Source organism: Schistocerca nitens, chromosome 3 (assembly GCF_023898315.1).
Source record: "Schistocerca nitens isolate TAMUIC-IGC-003100 chromosome 3, iqSchNite1.1, whole genome shotgun sequence".
Taxonomy (NCBI): domain Eukaryota; kingdom Metazoa; phylum Arthropoda; class Insecta; order Orthoptera; family Acrididae; genus Schistocerca; species Schistocerca nitens.
Genome location: NC_064616.1, coordinates 311,174,848 through 311,190,359, shown reverse-complemented (window position 1 = coordinate 311,190,359; position 15,512 = coordinate 311,174,848). Strand labels below are relative to the sequence as shown.

General features: G+C 43.2%; 1 protein-coding gene across 1 annotated transcript in view; it reads left to right on the top strand.

The window, feature by feature from the left end:
• The window catches only part of LOC126249202 (tubulin beta chain-like), a 102,777-nt gene that overhangs the window by 48,140 nt on the left and 39,125 nt on the right, over nucleotides 1–15,512 (top strand). Inside the window, exon 4 of the mRNA XM_049950855.1 lies at nucleotides 763–889. Within this exon, the coding sequence (XP_049806812.1) occupies nucleotides 763–889 (127 nt within the window). The remainder of the gene's footprint in view (nucleotides 1–762; nucleotides 890–15,512) is intronic.

Sequence of the window (15,512 nt, the reverse complement as noted above, 5' to 3'; positions counted from 1 at the left end):
CTCAAGGAACTGTAATTCATTCTCAAGATACGTTACGTCCAAAACACTTGGATGGTAGATCTTAGAGAACTATTAGTCAGTCTGGGAAGTTTAACAAATAGGATTAAAGAAAGATCCCTCTAAGAGAGGTACATGTCGTCAGATGTAAGTTCAGTAAGTGCGACATTGTAGATTCGAAAAAGAGACAGGCAAGGTATTGTTTCCACCCAAAGAAATCGTGAAAAATGGCCGTGATGGTGAAAGAGAAATCATGGCTCATAGGAAGGCTTAGTCATTTTTCACACGTACTAGTAAAGAGTGGTACAGGAAAGGGGGAAATAATAGTATCCTTCGGAACACACTTGACCTGCGAAGTATGGACGTAGACACGTAATGAGTGGATTGCATTTTTTGTACTTGAAGAATACTAAGGTTAGTACGAACCAGGCGCAGTCTGTGCCCCTTTAATGTAAAAATAAGGGAACTCCAGTCCCAGAGAATCATGAGATGTCAACCGGCCCAACGCTTCATTTCAATGCAGCATGAAAATATGTCACAACGATCTCCCAGCGGTTGTCTGTTTCCTAGATGCTGGAGCTATAGCTGAATAAAGTAGCTGCCAATTGGCCTGAAGAGGGTATAGTTAGCCCACAAAGGAAAATAACGGCAACTGAACCCGATTCCTCCAAGTGAGAGAGATGTGCTACCTCCTCATATTCGTGAACATAACAAAAAACATGACGTAAGTACCAGCATTGACTGTATGTGACTCGTTTGTTGCAGATTCCAGCTGACTCACTCCTTGGGAGGTGGTACGGGTTCCGGCATGGGAACACTTCTCATCTCGAAGATCAGGGAAGAATATCCAGATCGCATCATAAAAACATACTCGGTGCTGCCGTCGCCAAAGGTGAGTAACCAGCTCCTCTGCTCTGTCGGTCAGACCCTGGTTTCTCAATACCCTCTGAACTTTCAAGATATTAAGAACTACTTATTACCCAAAATATGAAAATGGAATGTATCGTTTTACAAACACATCGCCTTTTAAGATCAGTCTTAGTGTTCGCCATATTTGCGGTATAGGCATAGCGTCTTTCAGTCGATAAAATGTCCTGAGTCTAGAGTTTGATCCCAGCCACTGCTTTCATGTGGAATAAAATAAACAATGGTGGCCAAATACTTTCGGCATAATTCACCCTCGTTCTGCGAACGTCCTTAACAAAGATCGCGCAGAAGACAGATTCAGGACAACTCTTGTCCTTGGGGTGAAAACTGCATCTAATAGGCGAAAGAATCACTCACGATCATCGCCCTGAGGATGCAGGAGCCAATGGAAAGCATGCATCAAAACCACACAATGTGAATCCACGGGACATGTGCAAAGTAATTGAAGAGGGGTAAGGAAAACTCCATTCGCAGAAGATGATTCTCGAATACTCCTACATCCTGAACTCCAGGAAGGTCTTCCAAAGGAGAAGTGACAACAAGAAAAAGATTGCATGACTATCGAAAGAGCAACACTCTAAGGGGTCGAAGTGTGGAGAGTCAGAAGTTAGAATGTGGCAGGGAAGCGAGTAAATCTGAAAAGGGAAATTCAAGGGTTAAGTCTAAATTGAGTGGGGTATTTCTGGTCAGATGAATATACGGTAATAGCAACAGCAGCATTAAATGGTGTAAGGATGGTAGGACCCTTTATGAACAGGAATGTAGGACAGAGTTACTGTCCACCCCCAGGTGGCTCACAGTCCTTTCGTGAGTACGTGCGTGGTGAGCACGAGCCCCGAGCTATTGCAGCCTTCCTTCTTTCCAGGGCTGCATTTCCTTGCCCTTCCCTTCCTTTCCTCTCCTTGCTCCTTCCCCTTCGCCCTCTCCTCTCCCTCTCTTGGTCTCCTTGTTTAAGTTGGCACCGCTATCCCTCTGGTTCTGTTGGCTTTGCAATTTGGTTTTGTTGCGTAATCACCTCATCCTTTTCGCATTCCCTGGTCCCCCTCTGGGGTTTGACCTCCATTACTAACTTTCTAGTCTGTAGTGTGAGCCATTTGGGGAAGGGCACCTTACCTAGTGTCACTGACATGTTGCCTCCTAGTTCATTCCACTTTCTCTTTCACGTCGTTGTCTGATGACAGGGTGCATAGCCAGCACAGTAGCCAGCCCTTGTGGTGGGGTCGCTATGTACCCTTTTGGTTGAGCGCCCTGAACACACGGATCACACTTCTGATACCTGAGTGACCCACTCACATAAGCCTAGGAGTGGTTGCTTGTCATCCGGGAGCATCGGAACTCCCGGCAATGGCCTTGCTGTGGCTGGGTGGCGCCCATGTGGAGAGACCCTGATCGGAGTGGGTGGTATCAGGACGGACACTATGCAAATGAAATGCATACAGGTCCAGAATTCTGGCCATTCTTCTGCGGCTGTCTCTTTGCATGGAACTGATTCTTTTAGTGCTGCTTCTCCTGCCCCTTTGGCCTTCCCTTCCATGGCTACCCACTGGGAGGAGGGACAGCCTCGTTGGTTATGGGCGAAACCTTTCCCCTGCTATCTCGTTTGCACCAGGACTGATGGGGACACTTTGACCAATACCAAACCTTTATTTTTTGTGGAACACATTGAAGACAAGTTTGGCGAAGTGGACTCTCTGAGCAAGATGCAGTCGGGTTCATTTTTGATCAAAATTTCAGTTGCCCAGTCCACGGCCCCTCGTGCCTGTAAACATCCTGGCTCAATTTCTGCGTCCATTACCCCCCGACAGAGCGAGGTGGCGCAGTGGTTAGACACTGGACTCGGATTTGGGAGGACGACGGTTCAATCCCGCGTCCGGCCATCCTGATTTAGGTTTTCCGTGATTTCCCTAAATCACTCCAGGCAAATGCCGGGATGGTTCCTTTGAAAGAGCACGGCCGACTTCCTTCCCCATCCTTCCCTAATCCGATGAGACCGATGACCTCGCTGTCTGGTCTCCTTCCCCAAACAACCCAACCCCCCCCCCCCCCCAACAATATGGTTCAAGGTGTGATTTCTCACAGGGATCTCATCCTTCAAACTGATGAGGAACTTTGGGACAATCTTGGACAATGGGGTGTTCACTTTGTTCGGCATGTTCAGAAGGGTCCGAAGGACAATCGTATTGATACTGGTGCCTTTATCCTGGCCTTTGAAGGGGGGTACCCTCCCTGAGAAAGTAAAGCTTATGCTTTATCAATGTGACGTGAAGCTGTGCATCCCACCGCCTATGAGGTGTTTTAAGTGCTTGTGTTTTGGACACGTCTTCCTGCTGTTCGCAGGCCCCTATCTGTGGTGTCTGTGGACGTCCACTCCATGAGGGGAGTTCCTGTGTTCCCCCTCCTGTGTGTTAATTGTCATGGCAGTCATTCCCCACGTTCACCAGATTGCCCAGTTTAAAAGAAGGAAAATAAGATACAGGAGTGTAAGTACCTTGATCGTTTAACCTACACTGAGGCTCATAAGAAGTATGCACGTCTTCACCCTGCGTCCATGACGTCTAGCTATGCTTTAGTTACACCTTCACCCCTTCCTCCCCTCCCCTCCCTTAACCCAATCCCGAACCCCTCTCCTCCCCCCTCCCCTGCGGCTCCCACGCCCTCCCCTCCGGGCACCGCTCCCACTCCCCAGCCGGAGAAGTGTCCCACTTTTTCGGCGTCTGCCGTTCAAGGGCGCCCCTCCTGGGATACCCCTTCCCGTCAACTTCCAGGCCAAAGGTCTGCTGCCACGCGACGACCGCGAGAACCACGGTCTGTGGCCCCCCAGGTCGCCTGAACTCCTTCTGTTCCTGATCTTTCTGCAGCTGGCTCCTGCATGCCGCACAGCCCTCCTCGATCTCAAACAGAAAAGAAGAAACATAAGTCCAGGGACAAAGAGCCTCTGGTGTCGCCAGAGGTCCCATCCCCACCTTCGCATCCTGATTCTGACCCGTTATTCATGGATGTCGCCCCCTCCTTGTCGGTGACGGGTGGTAACCCAGTGGCATGACTGGCTTTAGCCTGTTCAACCCCCATTTGAATCATCGTTCTGTGGTTATCCAATGGAATTGTAATGAATATTACCGTCACCTTCCAGAGTTTAAATCCGTTATTTCGTCGTACTCTGCAGCTTGTGTGGTTCTACAGGAATCGCATTTTACTGATGATAACTCACCGACCCTCTGTGGGTTCCGTGTTTTCTGTCGAAATCGGGTCGGCTCCCTGAGGGCCTTTGGTGGCGTTTGTACGTTGGTCTGTACGGATGTTCCTAGCATATGGATTCCTCTTAAACCTACATTGGAAGCGTTGCGTTTAGGGTCCACCTGGACTCTGAGGTCACGGTTTGCAATCTTTATCTCCCTCCTGACAGGATTCTTACACCTGCTGCCTTAACTGCCCTTCTTCAGCAACTTCCTCCTCCCTTCCTCCTTCTCAGGGATTTTAATGCTCATCATCCCTTGTGGGGCAGTCCATTTCCATCTAGATGGGGTCTTCTCATAGACCAGTTTCTTGCAGACCACGACTTGTGCCTTCTTAATGATGGCTCCCCTACTTATTTTAGTGCCAGTCATGGTACCTTTTCTGCCATTTATCTTTCATCTCCCTCCCTCTTCCCTTCATTACACTGGTCGGCACACTTCTACCTTTGTGATAGTGATCATTTCCTGCTGATTCTCTCGCTCCCTTCCCTCTCCCTGATGGGCAGGTTACCTCGTTGGTCTTTCCAACGCGCCGATTGGCCTCTACATACTGCACAGGTCGTGTTTTCTCTCTTTGTCGGGTTGTATTGATGAAGTCCTACGTGACGCGTCTGACGCGATTGTTCACAATGATACCTTTGCTGTACCACGCTCATCTGGACCATATCGCCGCCGGCAAGTCCCGTGGTGGAGTATGGCCATTGTCATTGCCATCCGTGATCGCCGTCGAGCTTTGCAACACCTTAAGAGGCACCCATCCGTTGCCAACCTTATTATCTTTAAACGCCTTCACGCCAATGCCCGTTAGTTAATCAAAGAGAGCAAACGGAGGTGTTGGGAAAGCTTTGTTTCTTCCCTCGGTTCTACTTTCCCTATGTCATGGGTATGGGCTACACTTCGCTCCCCAAGGTTGCCATCGGCAGTCTACTCTGCCGGGCCTTCACCTCCTGGGTGGCCTTTGCACGGATCCGTTGAGTCTCACAGAACGTCTTGCGACCATTTTTTTGCAACAGCATCAGCCTCCTAACTGGCTGCTTTCCTTCACCAGAAGCAGTGGGCCGTAGCTTCCGCCTTATATTTTACCACCTGTCAGTCAGAATCTTACAACGAACCTTTTACTGAATGGGAACTTCTTTCCGCACTTCCTTCTTCTCATGGTACGGCCCCTGGCCCAGACTCCATTCATAACCAACTGCTTCAACATATCAGTGTTCCACAACGGCAACACCTTCTCAGGGTGATTAACCATATTTGGCTCCAGGGTGACTTCCCTTCTCAGTGGAGGGGCAGCATCGTGGTTCCTGTCCTTATGCCTGGTAAGAGCCCCCTGTTTGTCGAAAGACTTCGGCCAATTATTCTGACAAATTTTGTTCGCAAGTTACTTCAACGTATGGTAGCCCGCCGGCTCAATTGTCCTCGAATCTCTGGATATATTGTGACTTCAGGGAGGGACGGTCTCCGATCATTTACTTCGCTTGGAATTTGCAGTTCGGGGCTTTTTCCCAGCGCCGCCATTTGGTTGCAGTATTTTTCGACCTTCGCAAGGCCTCTGACACGGCTTGGCGCCATCACATCCACTTACATTTCATGAGTGGAGTCTTCAGGGCCCACTCCCGATTTTTCTCCGCCAGTTCCTGTTCCATGGGTCGTTCAGGGTTCGGGTTGGTACTTATTTGAGTTTTCCATGGGCCCAGGAGAATGGCATCACACAGGGTTCCGTATTGAGTATACTTCTTTTCCTCATTGCTATCGATCGACTTGGGGCCTCTGTCGGTCCTTTGGTCACCCCTGCTCTGTATGTGGATGATTTCTACATTTGGGTTAGTTCCTCTTCGATGGCCTCTGCAGAGTAGCAGCTCCAGGGAGCTATACGGCGTACCTCTGCATGGACCCTCTCACACGGGTTTCAATTCCCTCCTTTAAAATCGCGGGTGGTCCACTTCTGTCGCCGTACTACGATCCACCCTGATCCAGAGCTCTAGCTCGATGCACAACGATTACCTGTGGTCCCACAGTTAAGTTTCCTGGGTCTTTCCGATAACAAGCTCACTTGGCTGCCTCATATCAGACTTCTGAAGGTAGGATGTTTCTGTAAACTCGATGTCCTTCGCTTCCTTGCTCATACCTCTTGGGGTGCAGACCACTCCATCCTTCTACACCTTTTTTAGGCGTTAGTGCTGTCTCGTTTGGACTATGGTAGTAAAGTTCATAGTTCGGTTGCTCCTTCCACACTGCACCTCCTGGATCCGGTCCACCATCATTGTATCCATTTGGCCACCAGTGCCTACCCTACTAGCCCTGTTAAGTCTCCTGGTTGAAGTTGGGATCTCCCCCCCCCTCCCCTCTTTGTGTTCGGTGGTCCCAGCTTCTGGTTTCTTATGCAATCGTTGTCCGTTACCCTCCCACTCATCCTTCCTATTCTATCCTGTTGCCAGACCATGGACGTCACCCACCTGATTTCTGCCTTTGGGTGGGTTTACCGGTTGGGCTCTGCCTTGCATATCTTCGCCATGATTTTTAGCTTCCTTCTTTGTCATGTCTCCCACGTTTCCGGCACAACACCCCCCTTTTGGTTAGCTCCTCGGCCCCGAATTCGGATGGATCTTTCCCAGAGTTCCGAAAGATTCCATTCCCCTGATGGTGTTCCGTTGTTATTCACCACAGAATTTTATGGAAGTTACAGGATGCTGCTGTTTTTTACACCGATGGCTCTAAATCTGCTGATCGTGTGGGATATGCCTCCACATCCTCTGTTGGCGCGGAAAATCATCTCCTGCCACCTACATGTGGGGTGTTTACTGCGGAATTGATGTCAATTTCCCAGGCCCTTACCTTTATTAAACAGTCCCAATGCAACCGCGTTTTGTTATGTACGGACTCAAGGAGTGGACTTCTGGCTATTGACCAGTGTTTTTCCCGCCATCCCTTGGTCTCGGCTATCCATGACCATCTCGCTGATCATCATGCTGCTTGTTCCGTTGACTTACTTTGGGTCCATGACCATGTGGATATCCCAGGTAATGACTTTGCTGATCGTTTGGCTGGGGGAGCAGTCACTTATCCCTTTCTCTGTAACCCCCCTCCCTGCAGTGGATTTACGGCTTCACATCAAATACCACTTCCCACAGTCATAGGCCAACTCATGGGAGGCTACCTCCCCGTCTAATAAACTTCGTGTGATTAAGGTGACACCAGTCCCATGGCGTTCTTCCTTCCGCCTCTACCGAAAGGACTTGACCACCTTGTGTCGTCTCCGCATCTGCCATGCGAGGCTGAGCAATGGTTTCCTTTTGCGTAATGAGCCACCCCCACTTTTTGGTTGTGGAGCCTTCCAGTCAATAGCCCACATTTTGGTGGGATGTCCCCTTCTTTTGGCTCTGCGTACTATGTACAGACTTCCCCGCACTTTACCTTTAATGTTGGCTGACGATTCCCGGATGGTCGCATTGGTTCTCAGTTTCCTCCTTGAAAGTGGTTGTTATTATCAGTTTTAAGGTTTTTAATCTCACTCTGGTGTTGGGGCAGGGCGGTGTGGGTTGGGGTGTCTCCCACTGTAAGCTGTGTTGGGATATTCCCGACTCCCCTCCCTGGCCAGGATCCTCTTTTCTTTCCTTCTTACTCTGTTTTTATCACTTTTTACAATTGGTTAGTCTCCTTTTTCAATACGCACTTCTACATTCTAGCGGTTGAATGCTTTTTAAATACCAGGTGGTGTTGCCTCTACTGCATCAGAGGTGGAATATTTCCTGCCTCTAGCATAGCCTTGGGGTTGCTCTCTTGCTGACTTCTCTCATTCTGTTTTTACCATTGACGACACGACTGCACTTCTACGGTTTTTGGCCTTTTCCCTTTTATCGTTCTGACTTTTCCGAGATGTCAAACTGTGAGACTGGACCACATTTGAAACAAGGGACTTGTGACCTTGCTGTTGGGTCCTTTCAACCCCAATGAACCAACCAAGAAGAGTTACTGTAAACAGTTCAGTGACAATTGGTTCTTGTCAGAATCGACAGCAAACTAACGCCAATAACACTAGTTCAGATACAGATATTGACGACGCGTGGTGGTGGTGGTGAGGAGAAGGTACATGAGGATAAGAAATGCGTAATTCAGTAAGAAGAGGAAGAAATCTTCTAACCATGCGGGTTATAACGCTGTAGCAGGTGAAGGAAAGAAGAACGTTACGATAGGAGATGGGCTTTGTAGCTAAAATGAGAAAGGACAAAGAATAACAGATGTGAAATAACTTTCAACTAGTAATAGCGGAAAAACTATTCAAAAAGCACGAGAAGTGGTACACTTGTAAAAGGCCCAGGGACACGAGAGGATTCCAGCTGGATTAAATCATGGTCAGATTTCGAAATCATTTTGGATTGTACGGATTATTCATGAGCAGATACAAAACCGGATCATAATTTAGCAGTCGAGTAAACTGAAGTATAACAGAATCGCTCGCACGAAACAATGTGGTAGGGAATGGGACACTGAAATACTGAGGAATAATGAGATTTGTTTGAAGTACTGAGACTGTAGATACTGCGGTAATGAATAACAAAATAGGTATTGAGTTGACGAGAAGGACTTTACTAAAAAGGCAATGACTGAAGTTGGACAAAGAAGTATAGGTATAACGAAGATAGCGTCGAAGGAACTGCACATGACATAATTGGTAAACGAAAGGAGACCGAAAATGTTAAGGAGAAGACAGGAATGCAATTGTATGTCACGTATGCATAAAGTAAGTAGCATTTGCATAAAAGCCAATTTGAAATGTCTGTAGAAACAATGTTGGCCTAAAGAAATCGAAAAGAGATGGCTGGGAGGAGGACTGAGTCAGGAAATGGAAAAGATAAAACAAGCTTCTTTGAAATTAAAGCAAAAGCCGTAACACTGAGAGAGTAGTGATAATTTGCTATTAACCGCAGAAGACATAGCGCATGCTGGAAAGAGTATGTTGGACAGTGCAAAATGGAGGATTTGTTGGGGATGATAGAAGAAATGGTGGTCGATATATAATATCCAGTATTTAACAGTTTTCGAATATTTGCGCTGAATTAAGACAGGAGGGATAGAAAACATTACTTCTCAATGCCTGAAATCATTCGGGACGTGGCAACCAGGCGACTATTAAACATGATGTGCAGAATTTGAGAGAGGAGACATGCCATGAAACTATTGGAAAATATAATCTATGCAGTCGCAAAGTTAGTAAGAGAAGTGCCAGGATTGTAGCAGTCAGCGTAAAAGATCATGCATGCAGTTTTCTGACAAGAATTAAATACAAAATGAAAATAAATTTGAGAACTGAGAATGTTAGTTGGCGATCAGTTTGGCTTTCGGAAAGGTAATGTCGCAAGGGAGGTCGTTCTGCCGTTTCGATTAATAATGCAAGCAAGTGTTAAGAAAAAAATACATTTGCGTAGGATATGTCGAACTAGAAAAAGCGTAAGACGTTAAAAATTCTTCATAACATTGGCGTGAGCTATAAAGATGTGTAATACGCAAAATTTAAAAGGACAAAGAGAAAATAATAAGCTTGGAAGATCAAGAACAAGGTTCTCAGATTGAAAAGTCTTTCGTCCCCTGCTGTTCAGTCTATACAGCGAAGATGCAAAGATGGAAATTAAAGAAAGTCTGAAGACAGTGGAAATAAAATTCAAGGTGAAACGACATTAATGATCTGATTCGCTGATAACATTGCTATCCTCAGTGAAAGTGAAGAATTAAAGGACCTGTTGAATGGAAAAGTCTGAGTTCTGAATATAGATTGAATAAACAGAAGTAGACGGTAATGGTATGTAAATATAATGTGATAAACTTAACTTCAAAATTGGTAACACAAGCAGGCGAAGTGAATGAATTCTGCTGCTTTTTAAGCGAAAGAACGCGTGATGGACGAAGTAAGCAGACTGACAAGCGAAAAGGACATTCTTGCCCAAAAGAAGTCTACTAGAATTAAACATAGGCCTGGTTTTGAGAGATAAATTTCTGAGAATAAAGTCTGGAGCACAGTGTTGCATGGAAGTGAAACATGGCAAGCGGGAAGGAGAATTTACTGACGATCTTGTAATTGTCAAAGACTGTTACGGACTCGGAGCAGTTTAGCAGTGTGGATACTTGCTTGAAAGGGATAAGACGATGCGGGTCCAAAGGAACATTGCATCGTTAAGTCGGAATAACACAGGCACTTCAATATCATACTTATCCGCCGGCTCTGGGCAAGCTACTTCAAAGTAAAATGTTTCCCCTCTACAGGAATATGCATATTGTACGTAAGACTATAGGTTGTATACATATCGTTGACGACATTTGGAATTTTGGATCTGGGCACGAGTCGTTGTCGGATAACCTAATAGTAAGGCGACCGCTCGCCATAGGTGGGAAATCTGGGTTCCAGTCCCGGTTTGGTACAAATTTTCATTGTCATTCCATAATACAGCTGATGGTTGTCCATATTTACAACTACGAATACATTTCATGTATCTACTGAAGTTAGTTTCACATGGAACAGTAAATCACACAACAGCAGTTCGGGAAGGATTGGGCGTAACGTGTGATACACAATCTGATGTCAACTTAGCAAGGGGGCATCCCGTCAAAAACCCTTGCTATTGGCTGGGGCTGCTTCACATACGCTGTCCCGTATTACTCACTAGTTATACTTTTGGTTAGGTGCATAGTAAAGATGGACATATCGAAGTGATATGACAGATGTATTGCACCTTACAACCAAATAAGATTGTTCAGATGAAAAGTAACTCATTATATGAAGAAGCGGATGTAATATAACCTGTTACAGATGTCCGTTGCCATTTACCAGAGGAAGATGCAATCCACAGCTGCTTCCTTCCTGTAGCACACTTCTTCATGGCTTCCAACTTAGCGTCTTCATTCAAATATCTAATCCCTACATTCTAGTTATTACATGAAAACAAAAATTGTCACGGACTTTAGGAAATTTTTGTTTGGCGAGAGGGCACAGATATTTTGGAATAGTTTTTGTTTGCACACTTAGTTTCCATGAAAAGCAGAAAACTTTACTTCAGAGTAAAACATGCTGTTTTTTCCATGCTGGTGTTTGCTAGTAAAAACTCTCCCGAGACAAAACTAATAGTTCGTCTGTATTAGTCTCTCCTACTTTCCTTTTTGCTGCTGCAAAACACAGTGATTGAATATTTTGGCATTCAAATTCGATAGAGCTTGCAGTGTTTCACCGTATCTGCAAGAATACCAGATTTATGGAGTCATTGCACACTGTCACATCATCTGCAAATCAATTTCCTAATAGTTTCACAGCTTCTGGAATTTCTCTTTCTTCAGATTCAACATAGTCATCTATCAGCAGGAGCATGCGTAGCTTATAGTTCGGATACAAATTTTGATAACTCCTTTCAAATTTTTATTTTAAAATCCTTATCAAAATAATCTCAATCGCTGTTACTCAGTTAATTAGTTTCAATGTAAAAGGTAACAGTTACTGAACTACATGAAATAAAACGTACTAACTTTCGAGCCGTTTGCGATAGGACGTCGAAACTGCTCTGGTGCCCGCGGGGCGTTACGTGAATTAGTATAGTTTGGTTTAGCGACTTCCATTTGGATGTCTTCGTCAATAAGCAAAATTGGCGCATTTGGGTGTCTGACAATTCGTATTTCGCGATCGAGAAGTTTCTTCACCCTCAACGGGTGACAGTGTGGTGTGCAATGTCTACTCACGGAATAATCGGTGCGATATTCCTTGATGGCACGGTGCTACCAAATGGTACGTGAAGGTTTTGGAAGATTATTATCCGAAGTGACGCTGATTTCGACAAGATGTAATTCATGCAAGACTGAGCTCGACACCATCGAAGCAGGAGTGTGTTTGATGTCCTGGAGGAGCCCTTTGGAGACCGCATTCTGGCTCTGGGGTACCCAGAGGCCACTTGCATGGGCCTCGACTGACCACCATATTCTCCGGATCTGAAGACATGCGACTCCTGTGAGGCTGTACTGAATACAAGGCGTACAGTAATAACCCCATAACCGTTACTGAGCTGAAAACAGCCATTCAGGAAGTCGTCGACAGCCTCGATATTCCGACACGTTAGCGAGTCATGCAAAATTTCGGTATTCGTCTGCACCTCACATCGTGGCAATGATGGCAGGCGTATGGAACATGTCATAACCTAAATCCGAATATCTGTAGCTACATTTACATACTTAATAAAGTGTGTGCCGCAGTTTGTAACTAATTTACGTTTTTTCTCATATAGTTCGATAATTGTCGCCCTAACTTCTAATACTTTGTTGCATCATTTTAACCATGGTATTAACTTTTTATTCGTTTTCATCTGCAGTTTTCTCCATCTGATTTTAATCCCCTTATGTTTTAACTGTGATTTAAATTCTTACGTTTTACCATTTTGTATTTTCCATGTTCCTGCATGTATTATTTCTATTCATTTTGACTGATTTACTGTAATCCCTACTTTTGCTTGAATCTACATCTGTGCTATTTTGTCCATACTTCAGTTAGAATCTGTTTTAGATGTTTGCATAACTATCAGCATCCAAAATACGTACGTCTTCCTCCGAAAAATAAATTTGACTACATTGCACAGATAATATAAACGTCGTTTGTTTTGTAACAGTTACAGAATTTGAAACGTTTAAATACCATAATTAAATAATTAAAATAACATATACAAAGATTGCAAATGTAAAGAGAATAATAATAATAATAATAATAATAATAATAATAATAATAATAATAATAATAATAATAATAATAATAATAATAATAATAATAATAATAATAATAATAATAATAATAATAATAATAATAATAAATTAAAGATCCCAATACCACAACAGATAAATGCAGACTTTGTAAACAACAAATAGAAACAGTAGATCACATCACAAGCGGATGTACAATACTAGCAAATACAGAATACCCCAGAAGACATGACAATGTCGCAAAAATAATACATCAACAGCTTGCCTTACAACATAAACTTTTAAAACAACAAGTTCCTACATACAAGTATGCACCACAAAATGTACTGGAGAATGATGAATACAAATTATACTGGAACAGAACCATTATAACAGATAAAACAACGCCACATAACAAACCTGACATCATACTCACCAATAAGAAGAAATTAACACAACTAATCGAAATATCCATACCCAATACAACAAATATACAAAAGAAAACAGGAGAAAAAATTGAAAAATACATCCAACTGGCTGAGGAAGTCAGACATGTGGCATCAGGATAAAGTTGACATCATACCAATTATAGTATCAACTACAGGAGTCATACCACACAATATCCACCAGTACATCAATGCAATACAGCTACATCCAAACACATATATACAACTACAGAAATCCGTAATTATTGATACATGTTCAATTACCCGAAAGTTCCTAAATGCAATATAACACATACCGTACAGTTAATAGGAAGTGACGCTTGATCAAGGTCCGCGTCACTTTCCATTCTCAACCAGACTTAACGTCTGAGAAAGTAAAGAAATAATAATAATAATAATAATAAGTTATTCCATGTGTAAGTGTATCAGGGAATATGTATGGGTCTGCAATGTAACTGTTAAATAATTTAGTTAGATGTGAATGTGTTGAGGTGAACTTCTTTAGCCAGAAATTTGCTATTTTATCATTTCCAGGGGCTTTCCAATTGTGCGTAGAATTAATTGCTCGGGTGACTTCATGTTGCAAAATTATCACTTCAGGCATTTGTGGTATCATCTTGTATGTATCTGTTTCTGCTTGTATCCACCGTGCATGCCTGTTATGTTGTACCGGGTTTGACCATATGCTGCTCCAGAAGTGTTCCATGTCTCTTATGTTTGGTGGATTGTCTATTTTTATGTGTGTGTTATCTATTGTTTGGTAAAATTTCTTTTGGTTTGTGTTGAATGTTTGGTTTGGTTTCCTTCTATTTTCACTTTTTTTGTATCTTCTAAGTCGTTTCGCCAAAGCTTGTAATTTTTGCTTCTTTTCATCTAATTGCTCTATTGCTTCTTGTTGTGAGATTTTACCTAACCTTTTTCGTTTTTTGTCTGTTATTTCATTTCTTATAAATTGTGTTAACTTACACATGGAATAACTTATCTGAAACCTAAAGATCAAGCAGACACAGCAAACCCAGCTAAATATCGCCCCATAACATGCCTACCAACAATCTACAAAATATTAACTTCAGTCATTACACAGAAATTAATGACACATACAACACAGAACAAAATTATAAATGAAGAACAAAAAGGCTGCTGCAAAGGAGCACGAGGATGTAAAGAGCAACTGATAATAGATGCAGAGGTGACATATCAAGCTAAAACTAAACAAAGGTCTCTACACTACGCATACATTGATTACCAAAAAGCTTTTGATAGTGTACCCCACTCATGGTTACTACAAATATTGGAAATATACAAAGTAGATCCTAAATTGATACAGTTCCTAAACATAGTAATGAAAAACTGGAAAACCACACTTAATATCCAAACAAATTCAGATAATATCACATCACAGCCAATACAGATTAAGCGTGGAATATACCAAGGAGACTCATTAAGTCCTTTCTGGTTCTGCCTTGCTCTGAACCCACTATCCAACATGCTAAATAATACAAATTATGGATACAATATTACTGGAACATACCCACACAAAATCACACATTTGCTATACATGGATGATCTAAAACTACTGGCAGCAACAAATCAACAACTCAACCAATTACTAAAGATAACAGAAGTATTCAGCAATGATATAAGTATGGCGTTTGGAACAGACAAATGTAAGAAAAATAGCATAGTCAAGGGAAAACACACTAAACAAGAAGATTACATATTGGTTAACCACAGCGACTGCATAGAAGCGATGGAAAAAACAGATGTCTATAAATATCTAGGATACAGACAAAAAATAGGAATAGATAATACAAAGATTAAAGAAGAACTAAAAGAAAAATATAGACAAAGACTAACAAAAATACTGAAAACAGAATTGACAGCAAGAAACAAGACAAAAGCTATAAATACTTATGCCATACCAATATTGACCTACTCATTTGGAGTAGTGAAATGGAGTAACACAGACCTAGAAGCACTCAATACACTTACACGATCACAATGCCACAAATATAGAATACATCACATACATTCAGCAACAGAAAGATTCACATTAAGCAGAAAGGAAGGAGGAAGGGGATTTATCGACATAAAAAACCTACACTATGGACAGGTAGACAATTTAAGAAAATTCTTTCTAGAACGAGCAGAAACTAGCAAAATACACAAGGCAATCACTCATATAAATACATCGGCTACACCACTGCAA